Source organism: Aulostomus chinensis, chromosome 8 (assembly GCF_037954235.1).
Source record: "Aulostomus chinensis isolate RoL2024-O1b breed Wild chromosome 8, RoL_Achi_v1.0, whole genome shotgun sequence".
Classification (NCBI taxonomy): domain Eukaryota; kingdom Metazoa; phylum Chordata; class Actinopteri; order Syngnathiformes; family Aulostomidae; genus Aulostomus; species Aulostomus chinensis.
The window spans coordinates 27,923,482-27,940,389 of record NC_141327.1 but is presented as its reverse complement, the minus strand read 5'-3'; the positions used below and the strand labels follow the sequence as shown (position 1 = coordinate 27,940,389).

At 47.2% G+C, this 16,908-nt stretch overlaps 1 protein-coding gene across 2 annotated transcripts; it reads left to right on the top strand.

Annotated features, from left to right (window-relative positions):
* The first annotated feature begins 11,866 nt into the window (after window positions 1-11,866).
* soul4 (heme-binding protein soul4) lies at window positions 11,867-16,311 on the top strand. 2 transcript variants are annotated; one of them, XM_086212168.1, is made up of 6 exons: window positions 11,867-11,999; window positions 13,151-13,373; window positions 13,582-13,667; window positions 13,785-13,926; window positions 14,061-14,244; window positions 14,459-16,311. In XM_086212168.1, exons 2-6 carry the CDS (start codon window positions 13,214-13,216, stop codon window positions 14,631-14,633), a joined length of 747 nt encoding a protein of 248 aa, XP_086068294.1. In that variant the 5' UTR covers window positions 11,867-11,999; window positions 13,151-13,213; the 3' UTR covers window positions 14,634-16,311. The 2 variants fall into 2 exon arrangements, with proteins under 2 accessions (XP_086068294.1, XP_086068295.1); XM_086212169.1 differs by having other exon boundaries at window positions 11,998-12,136.
* Window positions 16,312-16,908: the final 597 nt, after the last annotated feature.

Sequence of the window (16,908 nt, the reverse complement as noted above, 5' to 3'; positions counted from 1 at the left end):
CCCGTGTGACGTCACTGCGGCTGGCTTGACAGCGCCGGTGCTTCAGGCTGAGCTGGGTGTGGACTCCCTCTCTCTCTCTCTCTCTCTCTCTCTCTCTCTCTCTCTCTCTCTCTCTCTCTCTCTCCCCCCCCCCCCAAGAAAACAATGAACACATTCAACATTCAGGCTGAAGGTTCTGAACAGTTTAATATTTAAAGGGAAACACAAAGGACATCCATACCAATGAGAAGATGTTCAATAAAGCGATCAACCTGCTCCCTGCACTGCCGTCGTTGCCTCCACAGGGAACGTTCCCACGACACCGGCCAAGGGTTCCCACTTCTCCCAATCACATCGTATAGGAACACACCCACTTCTAGGGAAAGTCTCTCTCTGTCCCCGGAGCTTAGCACAGTGACTGGTAGCGGGTGGGAGGTGTCAGCATCAACTGGATCAGGTACAGGAGATCAGTTTTGCCAGCAGCAACCCTCCTCATCCCGTCTTTCACAGTCGGCCATGATTAGCAGCAGCAGTCGCTTCTAAAATAAAAATGGCAGAACCAGACAATGGCACCCATTGAGAGGTTTCCTCCGTTCTCCCTGCTGCTGTGGATTAGTTCCTATTTCTGGAGGTTCTGGATGGTAGATGGTCCAGAGCAGGGGTCTCAAACTGGTCCAGTAAGGGCCGGTGTGGCTGCAGGTTTTCATTCCAACGGAACAAGAGCAACACCTGATCCAACAAATGAGCTGTGTGGACACAGCTTGATTGATTTAAGTAGAATACCCTTACTGGACCAGTTTGGAAACCCCTGGTCTAGAGGGTCTGAAGAGTCTGGATGTTCTGGAGGGTCTAGATATTCCGGAGAATCTGGATTTTCTGGAAGTCTGGAGAGTCTGGATGTTCTGGACAGTCTAGATCAGGGGTCTCAAACACCGGCCCTTTCTGGATCAGTTTGAGACCCCTGATCTAGATAGTCTGCAGAGCCTGGATAGTCTAGATGGTAGAGAAGGTCTTGAGAGTTAGGATGATCTAGAGATTCTGGAGAATCAGGATGGTCTAGAGGGTCTGGAGAGTCTGCATGATTTAGACTCTAGAGGTTCTACAGCAGGGGTGGGCAACCAAACACGAACAGGTGACCTCATTGATTAACACTCCTTCAGCCACAGAGGAGTGTTAATCAATGAGGTCACCTGTTCGTGTTTGGTTGGACGGAAAACCTGCAGCCACACGGCCCTCCATGGCACATGGTTGCCCACCCCTGGTCTAGAGGGTCTGGAGAGTCTGGAGTCTGGATGGTCTAGGGGGTCTGAGATGGTCCAGTTTCGTGAGCCTGCGTGATGACACCTGTCTCAAGGTGACTGCCAACCGTCCCTGTCTGTCAGCAGCAGGTTGTTGTTTGTCCTTGACGTCCTGGCGTCTCGGGGACTGAGGCCTCATGGGAAATCTCAGGTGACGGCAACGTTCCTGCTGCTGCTGGAGGGAAACTGGGGCCAGAAAAAAAATGAAAGTTGTCCATTAAGGTGATCAATAATTCAGCAGCGTCGCTCCCAACGCTTCCTGTAACACAACCTCCTCTTCCTCCTCTTCCTCCCTCCTCATCCCTCCCTCTTCCTCCCACCTCTTCTCTCCTCCTCTCCCTCCCTCCCTTGCATTCCTCTTTTCCTCTCCTGCTTTTTTTCCTCCCCCCCTCCTCCTCATCTTCCGCCCTCCTCTGATTATCGACTCACTGATTGAAACGATCGTGCACTCAAACATCTCAGGCATGATGTTTCAGTCGGGCTGTTGTTAGCGTTAGCGTTAGCGTTAGCGTTAGCAGTAGATGTCGGGTTGGCGTCGAGGGACGAACTAAGACAGGCAACTGTAAGTGGTTGCTGCGGCAACTTGAGAACACCTAGCTCCCTCTGGTCGAGTCGCCTCCCCTATTTCACCCTCCTCCATCCCTCTATCACCAATCTCTGTCCCCCGTGCCCATGGGGCTTGTGGGTAGTGGAGGACTATAAAAGTGTCACCAGCCTCTCAAAGCTACACATGACCCTGATCCTTCAGGGTCAAAGGTCATCTGTGGCTTGTTTTCCTCACATTGCTCTCGTTATTAATCAGCAGATTAAAAGGGGTGAGGAGGTTATCTCCTCCTATGACAGGCCTCTCTACAGGGACCATCCATGTTCTCCTGCTCCTGAGGTTCTCCAGGTTCTGCGGCTCCTCACAAACGTGCTCGTCAGGTTAATAAGACTCATAAATGCTCGCCTGTCCCGCCCAGGTAAACCCCACCTCTGGCCTGCGACCAGCTGGGATTAACTCCACGTCCCTGTGACCACCTGCTGGATGAGTGAAAGACTGGTCCTCACAAAGACACTCACACAACCGACACAGGAAAACAAACACACCTTCTGATCAATACCTGTGTTGGTTGTTTCCCACGATCCTATTTGTGTGTGTGTGTGTGTGTGTGTGTGTGTGTGTGTGTGTGTGTGTGATTTTGTGTGTGTGTGTGTGTGTGATTGTGTGCGTGTGTGTGTGATTGTGTGACCTCACATCAGAAGTTATTGATCTTTATCTGAAGCTCTTATCAGCCCAAATCGACCGTCAGGACAGACACTGCTTGACTTTCCAGAAGGTCGGGGGCTTGTGTGTGTGTGTGTGTGTGTGTGTGTGTGTGTGTGTGTGTGTGTGTGTGTGTGTGTGTGTGTGTGTGTGTGTGTGTGTGTGTGTGTGTGTGTACCTTGTTTTAATTAACAGTCAGCAGCATGTGAAGATCATGTGGAAGTGCTGAAGCGGCGGGATGATGGAGGATGAGGTCAGGACATGGGAGGACAATGATGATGGCCATGATGACGATGACGACGATGATGATAACAAAAAACAACAACAGATGCTGCTGCTGATGATGATGTCGATGATTATGACCTCATCCTATCTCATCTAGTCTGATCTGATCATCCACTCATTTATGATGGCAGTAACTCCACACAGGCAGGTAAAAAAAAAAAAAACAGCTCCGCCCTGCTGATGTCAGGTGACGGCCCCCTAGCGCTCAGCTAGCAAAACACAGTATTGATGAGCACAGGGGCACAGAACGTCCGTCAAATCAGGCACCAGCCTTTCCCCGTAGAAGTTGTTGTTGTGTTTTTTCTAGTTGTTATTTACACTTCAGGGCCGGCAAACCTCTGTGATTAGAATCCTGACTGAAAAATCATCTTATTGATCCGTGTTGACAAGAACCAACCTCTGTTTAACCAACACGTACACTAAAGGTGTGTGAGCCCTGAGGAAGCATTCATTGATCCATGGGTGTGTGTGTGTGTGTGTGTGTGTGTGTCTTCAAGATCAAGTTCAAACACGATTTACATGAACGTATAAACTGCTGTCAAGTGAAAGAAAAATGTAAACAAATGTTGGTGATGTCACGTCGTGTATATTTGTCAGTCGCTCACTGTGCAGGTTGTTGGTCTCTTTGTGTTGCGGTGCCGTTGTGTGTGATGGGCTGTCAGTCCCTCAGATCAGGTTTCCTGGGTGACGATCAGACTGATGCTGGAGACGATGCAACTCCTCCTCCTCGCCATCATCTTCATCCTCCCCCTCATGAATCAATGCAGACAGACTGCACCAGTCCGCAGGTGTGTGTGTGTGTGTGTGTGTGTGTGTGTGTGTGTGTGTGTGTGTGTGTGTGTGTGGACAGTGAATACTGATCAGCTGGAAACCTGAGAGGAAACATAATTTCATGTGGTTAAGAAGTATACCTAATGAATAAATGATGACGTCATGAACCATGTGACTGATCATAACCTTGCGCAATTTTACATCATGTTTTCCACATGATTTTCCACTGACTGGCCTTTGACCTAATTTCGATGGGACCTCTGCTTGTGTTCCACACTTTAACACTTGGCCTTCCCTTTGTGTTGAGGCAGCCTGCAGGGTTGGCTGTGTCTTAGGGGGGATTGTTGGTGTGGCTGTGTTTTAATGAGAATCTGAGCTGTAGCTGTGTTTTAAGGTGGACTGGAAGTGGAATTAGCTTTAACGAGGATCAGAGGCACGGCCTGGTTTGAAGGGAGAATGGAGCTGTAGCTGTGTTTTAAGGTGGACTGGAGGTGTAGTTAGCTTTAATGAGGATCAGAGGCGGGGCTGTGTTTTAAGGAAGATTGGAGCTGTAGAGTATTGACCACAGCTGGGGTCTCTGCTGACTCAGTAGCCGCTCGCCTCCTGCAGGATGATATAAATAGTATCCATCAATGTCGATTAGTGCAGGAAAGAATGAGTCACTCTGCTCAAACTAAAACCATTGAATTAAAAAAAAAAAACTAAAATCAGAGTTCAGGGGTCATTGTTATGCGCTGAGGGAAACACGACTGCAAAGACATGTGAGTGACAGCTTGATGGGCAGACAGGAAGTTGGTCCCGATATTTGATTGACATGATGACAGGTAAAAATCAGCTTTGTAAATGATGTCGTCATCATTTCTTTGGGTGTATGTGCTGCAAACCAGCAGCAGAGTGAGCCCCCCCCCCCCCCCCCCATATCACAGCACCACTTCCATTCTAATGAAGCCTCCATATGTATTCTGCTCAGCCGGAGGATGGCGAGGCTTTAATGAGGCCGCAGCACACATCCACAACAAAGATGCTTTGTTCTCACTCGGCTCCAAGATGACGAACACATTCATCCCTGGACAAAACAGAACTGACACCCCAGAGCTGTCGCCACGGTGAGAGGATAACGAGTCTACCTGGTGAACAGGTGCTGCCGACTCCCCCTTGCAAGATGTCACATTTCCATCCTGGGGCTCACAAACGAGAAACTCGAGCAGGCGTTGCATTTGTGGTTCACACACCAACAATTCCTTAGAGTTAGTCAAAAAATAAATATTAATAATAATAATAATAATAATAATAATAATAATAATAATAATAGGCGGCACGGTGGTGCAGTGGTCAGCACTGTTGCCTCCGAGCAAGAAAAGAAGGTTCCAGGTTCGAGCCCCGGCTGCAGCACGGGATCTTTCTGGGTGAGTCTCCACGTTCTCCTTGTTCCTGCTGGGTTCTCTCTGGTACTCCAGCTTCCTCCACAGTCCAAAGTCATCAAGAGGGACCAGGTTAATCCAGACTCTTAATTAACCGTAGGCGTGACTGGGAGAGCCAATGGTTGTCTGTCTCTATGTGTTGGCCCTGTCATGGACTGGTGACCCGTCCAGGGTGAACCCCGCCTCTCACCTGAAGGCTGCTGGGACCCTCAATAGGATAAGCAGTAGAAAATGAATGGATGGATGGATAATTGTGACTTTCAACCTCAAAGCAGCTCCATGGTTATGTTAACAAAAACATGGCGGGCCAAGGTGGCGAGACAGCGAAGACAACAAATGGAGGAAAAGCGCAGCCTTGTGTTCCCGTAGAGCTTCACCGGTAGACGACTGACACAAGTCGATAAATGTTGTACTTTTTTTTTTTCAAAACGTTGACACTTTTTGTCCTTGTTAGATTTTCCTGAATAATTTGGGTGCAGAGGAGGGGAACCGTCAGATGTCGGTTCCTGTTCCCAGGTAACTCAACATACTAGGAACACGCCTGACGTTGATGCAGAATGTTCTGCTGTGATTGTAGATTTAATTTTACCAGAAAGGCGGCAAACACCTAAAAATCCCTTTTAGTTTTTGTTTACCACGAACAACACGTTTCTCTGCCATTTTAGATTGATGTCAGAGATCTGATTCTCAATGAGGTTGGGGAGGAATTCTTTCTCTGAGTCTCTAAGTCGCAGCTCTGACTGTGAGAGGTTGTCCGAGGGAACTTTTTCCAGCAGGAGGTGTGAAAAGTGTCAGGTCCGACATGTCTGGAATGCAGCAAAAACATCACGCTGTTGTTTGCACTTGCCGCACTTGTTAGCGACCACCGATTTCTGGGCGGCGGCCTGGACCTCCTGACTTTTAAGACTCATTTGAAATGAGCAAGTTTGTTGTTTGTCAGAATTACAAACAGTTTTCCTCCAGTTTCACCCTGTGTCTTTGAAAACATCATAGCACCGTCCAGTAATGAGAGAGTTCAGTCCGAACATCCTTATCGCTCCATCCGCCCTCGGCTGTCTGCGTCGCCATGGTAACGCCCACGCTGCCTTAATCTCCCGTTTGTTAGGACCTCAGCTTCTTCAGCCAGCCGCCATTAACAAGGCCCAGAGTCTCGCGGCTGGGTCTCGTTAACGGCTCAGTGACAATAAAGCGTTTGAGCCACCACATCACCCCCCACTGGCCTGATGTAACGCTCCGCCCCCCCCAGCATGGTGTGAGAGCGACTCCCTGCAGGCAGATAACGATTACAACTGCAGATGCTTTAAACATCGGAACCAGTTTTACTCGCAGGTTTCTGATGGTTTTTTTTTTTATTATTTCCTCAACGCTCAATGATGATGTCACTAACATGAGAGAGCAGTCAGCTGAGACGCATCAACAATGTTAGCATGAACCAAAGCAACACCGACAATGATACTGAATCAGCAGACAGATGGAGTTTACATGTGTTTTTTCTATTTGTCTTCCTACTCTTACGAGGTACACGAGCCTGTCTGATTAATGCGACAGAAAAAATTCAAGTTCTGCTCCATTATTTGACCTGAGACTGTTCCTGTCATGCTGCTATATTCGGATATTTGTGGTGCTTTCTTGCTAATTCCGCTAAACACTGAGCCTCAAGGCGAGCCTGTAACACTCTGTTGAAGTTAGAACTGCTTCATTAAGCAGTTTTACTGCTGCGCATATCCCAGAATGTGGACCGGGTACTACGTCAGTGTGACAACATGTCACCTCTCTAAGATCAAAACACTCCATGTCTTGTATGTAATCTTCCATCTATGGGCCTTCATCAGGTTAATACCAGAACACGCAAAAGTCATCCATCCATCCATCCATGTTCTACCTCTTATCCTGCTAGGGGTCGTGGGGGGTGGAGCCTATCCCAGCAGCCTTCCCCCTGGACAGGTCACCAGTCCATGGCAGGGCCAACACATAGAGACAGACAACCATTGGCTCTCCCAGTCACGCCTACGGTCAATTTAGAGTCTGGATTAACCTGGTCCCCTCTTGATGTCTTTGGACTGTGGAGGAAGCTGGAGTACCAGAGAGAACCCACGCAGGAACAGGGAGAACATGGAGACTCCACACAGAGAGACCCCGTGCTCCAGCCGGGGCTCGAACTGGAACCTTCTAGCTGTGAGGCCACATTGCTGACCACTGCTCCACCGCATGCAAAAGTTGGTATAAGCAAAATTCTAAGTAATCCACTTAAAAACCAAAACAAATCGAAATAAAAAACAAGACAACGGAGGCAACAGCACAACTGACTTCTGCATAAGAAAAAAAAAGGTTACATTATCATAAGTCATATTGGACAAAACCAAGCGGTATGATTCAAGACCAGATGTGGGGGTTTGTCACAGCTACTGACACGATGGCGGACTGTGAATGCAGTCGAAATCTATCCATCTATCTATCTATCTATCTATCTATCTATCTATCTATCTATCTATCTATCTATCTATCTATCTATCTATCTATCCATCTAGCTATCTAGCTATCTATCTATCTAGGCATAGAAACAGTGATGTAATATTTATGTATCCAATCAAATGGCTGCTGAATTAAAACATCAGCCAATCAGGAGCTGTTAATGCTAATAAAGGTTTGAATATTCTCTTTGAATGTCAGCTGGCAGGGCGGCAACATGATCAGCAGACTGATGCAGATTTTTGACGGCCAGACCACCGTTTCAATCACTCATTAACGTCCGACGTACTCACATTTTCTGCTCTGATGTTGCTAAGCTAACCATCAAACATATTTTTGTAAATTTTGGCGCAATAATTTTAACATTGATCACGGTATAAAGTATAGGTCTCCTTTACCTACTTACAATCAGTACTGGCCCTGAAACATCAGGTTTCTCTTCTGACACACTGCTGCTAACATGCTACTGACATCCTGTGGCTAACATACTCCTGATATGCTGCTGTTAACTTGATACTGACACGCTGCTGCCAACATGTAACTGACATGCTGCTTCTAACATGCTACTGACATCCTGTGGCTAACATGCTACTGACACGCTGCTGCTAACATGCTACTGACATCCTGTGGCTAACATGCTACTGACACGCTGCTGCTAACATGCTACTGACATCCTGTGGCTAACATGCTTCTGACATGCTGCTGCTAACAGGCTACTGACACGCTGCTGCCAAAATACGACTGACACGCTGCTGCTAACATGCTACTGACATCCTGTGGCTAACATACTACTGATATGCTGCTGCCAACATGTAACTGACATGCTACTTCTAACATGCTACTGACATGCTGCTGCTAACATGCTTCTGACACACTGCTGCTAACATGCTACTGACATCCTGTGGCTAACATGCTACTGACGCTGCTGTTTACAGGATGCGACAGTGCTGAGCAGGCAGGTGCTAACAGGCTGCTGCTAAAAGGCTGATTTGTTGACCATCACATTGTGACGATATAAATGATCACTCTATATGTAAATAAAATGTCCTCTTAAATTATGTAATCAGAAAACACAACTGTGTGTGTGTGTGTGTGTGTGTGTGTGTGTGTGTGTGTGTGTGTGTGTGTGTGTGTGTGTGTGTTGTAGCTTCTCCGAAGAACAAAATGCATCAGCGTTTTGGTCCTTTGGGACTTTCACTGTTTGAATTAGCTTAATCAGCATCAATTCAGCCGACCAATCCGCTGCCTCTGCCTGGTGAAACCTCCTCACAAGCTATTACTACCATTGTTTTCACTACAGCAACAACAACAACAAAAATAATACATAGTAAGTTCACATCCACATATTTTTACATTAATGAAATATTACTTGTTTAACCACTAACAAAAACCCTTCAAAGCTCAAAGTATTCTTTTAAAAACAAGGGAGAGTATTCATAACATGATAAGAGACATTAAATGGAGATCAAATATGTCAGGAGCATGAAAGACATTGTTTTCAGTGGAAACATATTTCAAACCAATCCTTTGTTCCTTTGATGCAATGCCAGGTAATAGCTAGCAGACAGCTAACGTTAGCTTGCGCCGAGGTGAGAGAATGTGGTCAGAGAACGACAAACAATCACGTCAAGATAAAATATGACAGATCAACCAAGAACACACTACTTTTGCTGAACTAAACCCTGTAAATCCCCATAATCTGCAGCAGACCACAGAGTTGATTTCTAAAATAATCCAAAATCCAATGTAACAGCCTGGTTGGCTTTCTCATCGGAGGGAATCCACGGAGATGCTAACTTCCTGCTGGACAACAAAAACACCTTGCTACAAGTTGTGTCTCCATGGTAACAGTCATTGACACCCACTGGCCGGCAGCAGTAAAGCAGCTAGTTAAGCCGTTTGCTAACATGATGTGCTGCAACAATAAGATGGGAAGTTTGTAGTGAAGCAGGAGGCGGTTGTGGATATTGTCATGGAAACTGAATCTGACTGACAGGCAGCAGAGCCCCCCCACATTAAGATTCATCATAGATTTACAGGGGGTCAACATTAAAGGCTCTTATTTTGTTTAACTTGCCACTGGATTTTCAAAGTAAAAAGCCTCACAGCGACTATGCTGTTAACACCATAAGTTAGTTCTCTCCTGCCTCAGGAGACCATCGGTGCGTCTGGTGTGTGATATGCAGTGGCGCATCTGTGGAGGCAGCGTGGTGTCACCATGCAGATGTTCCTAATAAAGTGGCCAGTCAGCAGCTAACAGGGGAAGAGTGCCGGTGTTGAGAGCTGCAGCGTGCTGGTGTTTCTTTCTCTCTGCCATCAGTGTGTCGACCTCAGCGCAGCCTGAATAATTCATCAGCTGCTGCTGGGGTGGGGGTGAACACAGCAGCTGATGAAAATTTAAAGACGCTGCGTTTGAGCACTTTGGCATATTTGCTAACGGTGAAGAAAATCCATCAGCGGCTGGGTGTAGATGGACGTTGACATTTGCGCTGATTGTCCCGAGGTGAGGTCATTCAGGTGAGCTGTTGTGTGAATGAGGAGAACTCTGACCTCTGACCTCTCGGCATGCGCGTTGAAAGTTGCAGACAGCTGAAGAGAGAGCCGCAGGTAAACATACCTGAGCGTCTCTGACAGCCATTAATGGATTTTAAAAAACAGATTCTGCTGAAGCAGCTCAGTGGCGGCACGGGGGACTGACTCAGCGGTACAAGCGACCCTGAACGCTCACACGTGTGTTCATGATGACAACCACCGAAGTGAAGGAGACACGTGGTCATGGAGAGTTAATCTTGTTGTTGTGAGCAGTGAAGCTGAGCTTTGATGAGACTCAAAAGGGCCGGGACGTGATTACGCTCATCAGAATACGAGGCTGTTTGTTTTCCTCACAGCGGCCCAGCAACATTGACCATGATGACGACACCCAGCTGCCACTCGTGGTCAGCAGCGAGACACAAGGCGGTTAAGCGAAGCTGAAGACAAGACCACCGCAGGCTGCAGCCTCTGTGGGCTCCACCAGGAAGCTGCGTCCTCGCATTGATGTGTCGTTCCATTCTCGTCTTATTCACCGCGAGACTCGATTAAAAAGTCAGCCCACAAACCCACATGACTCAGACTGACACACAGCTGGCGTCTATCTGCTACACTGCCGCTTTCGATCTACTGTCAGACTGGCGGGAGCCAGGGGATGCCGCTGCCACTGCTGCCGCCACTGCTGCCGCCACTGCTGTCGCCACTGCTGTCGCCACTGCTGTCGCCACTGCTGCCAACGACCAGCTCTTTCAACGTTGTTCTTCCTGATGTTCTGCCCCCCTCAGGTGCATCACCTGCTCTAAATCTCAGATCAGTTAGAACCAGTGTGTCGTTCGTTTCTCCGCCCCAGCCTCCTGATTGTCCTGACCATAAAGCAGTGCCCCCTGCCAGAAAGCTCGGCTCGCTCCTCCACCAAACTGCGGGTTTTTGATTTTCTGCTCAGAGTCTATTTCAGTTGTGTCCAAGTTGTCAGTTGCTGTTATCAAAAAATTTTGTTTTTAAGAGTTGTTTTTGTTTTTTTTTACAATTTTTCTGGGAGCTGTCGTAACAGCTGCCTGGTACTATTTTGTTATATTGTCTATGAATGTATGAGTGAGAGGAAATGGGAATGGAATAAAAAGGATATAACATTCATACTGATTCTGAGTCTTTATTTAAACATACGACCTGCGATGCTGCCTCAGAGTTCCTGTGTCCAGATTGATGCTCCTAACGTTCCCGACTCTCATCCTGCCTCCATCAATGGACAGTCTGACCTCCTGCCACCACTGACCAGTAAGACACAAGATCAGCCGTCGCTCTCATCCTCGCCATCTGTACATGAGGTTCTGATTTCTTGACGTTTGACTGACAGTTGGGAGTCAAGTGCGGGGAGTGTCTGCTGAGGTCAGAGGTCACAACTCCATGAAGGAGCCACTGGACGGTGGTGGGCTGCTGCCCCCTGCTGGCAGTAAACATCTAATATGTCTGTCACTCAAATCTCATCTTTTTGTTTGAGGGAACTTTTCCTGTAGGAGTTACAACAGGAAAGTCTCACACTAAAAAAAAAAAGTTATTTTTTTTCTGGTGAAAATGAATTCAGGATATAAAATGAATTTAGAATTACTGTTGACTGTAACTAAGGAACAGGAAAATACAGGGTTTTTTTAACACTACATACAGGAAAATTCTTCTATATTCACTGTCACAGACTTAATTATTTTCATCAAGTTATATTCAAAATATTTTTGTCTTTCGTATTAAACTTGTACTTGCACATTTACAAGAGTATAATATTGTATGGGGGAGAATAAAACATTAGACTTTTCAATAATCATTGAAAAATGTTTTTTTTTTTATCACTGTACTTTTTCTCTCGGCTGGCCGTTGCCACGGTACAATGCTCTTATTTTGAAGAGCTCGGAGGACGCAGACTACCGGAAGCGGCGACGACGACGAAGAGGAAGACGAGCGTTGTAATTGACGTTCGTCTCAGCGGCTGCGGACTCACCTGTCAGATAGGTGAGACCCGAAACTGATTGGAGAAACAAACCCGTGCGACCTGTGCGAGCTACCTGTTCTGACCCGGTCCGGACCAGTTCCACATTACCGTGCTAACTGTGCTAACCCGGCTGTCAGTGTTGACGCTAACTCGAGAGGTAGCCCTGTGCTTCTAATGCGAATGCTAACACGCAGTCACGTTCTGTCGCTTCGGAACCTGGTCCAGTGCGGTCCAGTTCAACCACCCACTTACATTGTGTAACGGCAGCGAGACTAAAACGGCTCGAGGGCCTGCAGCGGTGCCTCTGGACCGAGATCGGGACTGACCTAGATTTCTGCCCGGAACCCACAGTCGGACTAAACCGGTCCATTAACGGTACCAGTCAGAATTCAAACCATCCGGATCAGTGCGGACTCGTAAAAACTAAAACTAAAGATGTTCGTAACAGTTTTCATCGATCCACAGAAATGTGATCAGGTTCATCGATACAGGATGTCTGTTGTGATTTTCAAATTAAAACCTTACGAGCTGCCAATTAAACCAGCATGAATCATCGATGACGATGATGATTGTTGTTGTAATATCAGTGATAACGAGGACGAATCCACTATCGACAACGATGAAATGGTCGCTTTGATTGTTCTGTTTTCCCGGTTTACCTCATTTGTCAGTGGCGTTCTCAGATTCTCTGCTTTATTTGCAAATGGAGGAAAATATTTTGTACAGCTGTTCAGTCAAAACGAGGGATGTGAAAACCTCTCTTTGTATTTATAACAATAAATCTGATACCTTGTCTGAGAAAACTAACGATTGATTGGTTGGTAATATGTGAGCGAGACAGTGAACGCCTCACATTAAAGTCACCGTCTGCAACTCAGCGAGGGTGAGAGAAACTGATGGATAACGGCAGGCTCACCGAGCGCTGAGTTCATTGTAGAATATTCAAATGATGTCTTTAAACTAAACCACTGATCCAAACCAAGCGGAGCGCGCGACCTTTAGCAGAAGCAACCTTCATATCCTCCATGAGTTGCTGTCAGCTCACCTGTCAGCTGCCAGTGGCGCCGCAGCTGGATGAACAAGCTCCTTCTTTTCATATTGGCGCACACAGTGATACTGATGTCACATGACCTCTAGGTCACATGACAGATTCCTCTTTTGTCTTTTACAGGAATATTAGTTTCCTCCAAGTGGATAAGGCACAGGTCAAAGGTCGTGTCCCCCGGCAGCAGTAATGGCGCTGATTTCTCTGGAAGACCTTGATGGATTAGACGATGAGCAGTTAGATGATGACATCACCGACAACCCAGAGCCAATGGATGAGGAGGAAGCGGACAGGCTGCTGGCTCACTGGCAGGCGGTTGCCAGCACCCACCAGGTGTCAGTGCCTGCAGGTAAGGGGGTGGGGCGGGGCTCGCAGAAATTGGTTCCTGCAGCCAAAGAGGGTGTGGTCACCAGATGTCCTTTCTTGTAGGTGAGGGGGGCGGGATCAGTAGATGTCAGTTCCTGTTGATGAGGGGTGGGATCAGCAGGTGTCAGGTCCTGTCGATGAGGGGCGGGATCAGCATTTGCAAGCTTCAAGTTGTCCTGTGTGTCTTGTAGAAATGACCGGACCAATACAGGAAATGACCCGCAACAACCAGCAGAGGGAGTCAATCCCATTTGTCTCTGTATCCTGCCACGAGAAGGTAGAGACCTTGTTAATGCATCACCAAGCGTGTTTCCTAGGGTTGCGCATGTGTGGCAGCATACAGGTGTATGTCTGATGACGTGTGTGTATTATTGCGTGTATGTGTGTATATCAGATGGGTGAAGTGGCGTTCGAGGAGCGAGTGTATCCTGCGGGCAACTGGGCCTGCGTGACCGAGCGGGAGGATCTGTATGAACAGAGCATCTCAATGGCCTTCATGAAACTGATGCGCTTCATCTGCAAGGAGAACTCTGCAGGTTAGGCCCCGCCCACAACTGATGATCACACAACCAGAGTAGACATCGCCAAGTTGACGGGAATATAATTCAGCTGTAATTGAAACAAACATAACTGTGGAAGTTCCCCTCAAGCGGCCTTCCTCCTTCGACAGGGCGCCACCTGGGAATGACGGTGCCAGTGATCAGTCACATCCACATGATGGAGGACGGCAAGACGTTTAACAAGGAAGTCCTGACGGCGTTCTTCCTGCCTGCCGAGTTCCAGGCCAATCCCCCCCAACCCTTCAACCATGACATCACCATCGTTCACAGAGAGCCAATGAGAGTGGTTGCCAGGTAAGGTCATCATCCATATTAAGGACCGATCAGTGTTGCGCTTAGAAGGCGGGTGGTTCTGACATTCTCAGGGTTCCATGTTCTCATGTCGGTGAACAGTTCAGGTTCTCATCTTCATCTGTTGACCTCCTTGATGGCAGCTGTTTTTTCTGGCGCGAGGTTCTTTGTTGCTTTTCGACCAATCGATTCACACCAGTCTTTGATTGGCTACTAGGTCATTCTTTGGAACAACAAACGAAGAGACGGTGATGCGCCAGATCAACCTGTTGTGGGAGATTCTCGGCGTCTCCGATGACGTGCGAACGGATGACTACATGGTCGCTGTGTATGAAAACCCTGGCGTTCCCCGCCGTCGGAACGAGATCTGGTTCATCAAACGGAACTTGTAGGAACCTTCCCGTGATCGTCTGCTCCTCCAATTGGCTGGTTTGTTATCTGTTGTCTTTTTTTTTCTATTAGTGATGTCACACTGACTCCGTCCTGTCAAATCAGAACCAATCCTGCCTGCCACCGAAAATCAGTTCTGATTGGCTCTACTCTTTGATGATGTCAGAATCTGATTCTGGGTTTGTTTCCATGGAGACTGTTGTAAACCAGCTGACAGCTTGGTCCGCTCTTAGATCACCAAAACCTGGAGGTGATTGATCAACCTTTAAAAGAGGTGTTCAGTTTGATAGGAAAGTTTGTTTGGGTTCCGTTGGTTTCTGAGAACAATCGTCCCGTCGTCGTTCCACTTGTTGTTAGCGCTGTTAGCTCTGTGCTGGTAGCCGCTGCTAGCGCGATTAGCAGTGTTCGCTTGTTTTTGTAAGCTGTTATTATTTGCTGCTGGCTTCGTTAACTGTTAACTCTGTTAGTTGTAGTGGATGTGTAGAACTGTTAGCTGGTGGCGCAGGAAACTAGCAGATCCGCCCGGTAACATGATGGACCAACAGCTCATATCTGCAGCAGATGGAACACAAACACTCGTGACAGCGACAGTTGTATTTTCTAAAAAAAATAATAATAATGAAGAGAAGCAGAACATTAAAGGAGCAGAAGTGTAGGGAAGATGGGAAGTGCAGCAGATCAGCAGGGGGCGGAGCCTGTTCTGGTTCCTCATCTGGGTTCACTGATGTCATCCTGGCCCGAAACTATCCGGAAGTGAACGTTGGAATTTCTTCAGCGGAGTCGGTTTGTCTTCACACCACAGACACTCGACGCTGGCAAGGGCCCACGAAGGCGGTGTCAGCTCCTCCCCCGTCAGACGGGGGAATCTTCCCAGGCCAATGGCGTGTCGCGACTCGTGTGAGGTGAAAGTTCTGTTCATGTCGGTTCTTCAGGTAACGCGCCATCTGGCAAACGGGTTTCCTTCCGATTGAAAATCGGTGCTGATCCAAGAGACCCAAATTCACTCATCAGAACCCGAACTGTGTCTTGGATTCAGACTGTTAGGTCTGAACCGGATCAGCACCAGGATGGCCTGAACTAACTAAACCCATCATAAAGCCAGAGGAGGATCATATTAAGTTTAAATCCCTCCAGATTAAAGATGCAAATTTACAAAGGGAAAATTATGTTTTTAATAAAATCATAACTTTACCATTCAATCTCTGCATGTTCGTTGTTTCTCCTACAAACCAACATCGGGCCTTGTGTTTTTCCAGCGGTGGTTCTGATGTTCCCTCAGAGGATGAAATGAGAGAGATTATTTTTGTAGTTTCTGAACGAGCAGCTTTTCTAAAGTGTATGACAATGAAGTTGTGATATTTTGGAGGCTTAAATATCTTGAAATCTTGTATTACAAATATAGAATTCAGTATCTTTCCTGGGTTCAGGTTCTGAAGGCCTGGATCAGGGCATTTCTTTCGGAGTCTATCAGTGGCAGCAGACGTCCTTTCCTTCGCCTCTTTTCATGATTATCGGCATGTCAATGACACTCGTGGTTTTAACGGTTTCTGAATCTTTGGTGTGACGTTGATTTTTATAATGTTTGTGGGTTTTTTGTTTGTTTGAATAAAAATTCTATTCAGCTTCACTGTAAAACTTTTCATCTTTTGTGTATAAAATAAAATCTGAAGTGACAGCTGATCTCCAGTTTCATCTGATTTGCTGCATTGGTAAATTGATTCATTATGACAACAAATCTGACGTGGGATGAACGTTTGTTCCAAATGTCTGATGTTCTTAATGACAGCTGGATTTACGGAGCAGATTTGGTACAAAAAGACTAAATATCACGATTGAGCCAAAAGTTCTTGATCAGGAACACAAATGGAAATAAAATTCCATTTCACATCCATTTCCTCCCTCTTCTCCTGTTCAGGGTGGTGGGGGTGGAGCCTATCCTAGCAGCCTTCCCCCTGGACAGGTCACCAGTCCATCACAGGGCCAACACATAGAGACAGACAACCATTGGCTCTCCCAGCCACGCCTACGGTCAATTTAGAGTCTGGATTAACCTGGTCCCACTTGATGTCTTTGGACTGTGGAGGAAGCTGGAGTACCAGAGAGAACCCAGCAGGAACAGGGAGAACATGGAGACTCACCCAGAAAGACCCTGTGCTCCAGCCGGGGCTCCACTCACAACCTTCTTGCTGGGGGGCCACAGTGAGGACCACTGCTCCCCCGTGCCGCCCTTCAATAGCGTTCCTGTGTCGCTTCTCTTAAAATCTGCTAAAAATGAGA

What these genes read in the sequence shown, in the direction of transcription:
- soul4 (XM_086212168.1), top strand. Translation starts at nt 13,214, where the DNA reads ATGGCGCTGATTTCTCTGGAAGACCTTGATGGATTAGACGATGAGCAG. An exon ending in CTGTATCCTGCCACGAGAAG is followed by an intron (nt 13,668 to 13,784) that starts GTAGAGACCTTG and finishes TGTGTATATCAG; the next exon opens with ATGGGTGAAGTGGCGTTCGA. An exon ending in CCAATGAGAGTGGTTGCCAG is followed by an intron (nt 14,245 to 14,458) that starts GTAAGGTCATCA and finishes ATTGGCTACTAG; the next exon opens with GTCATTCTTTGGAACAACAA.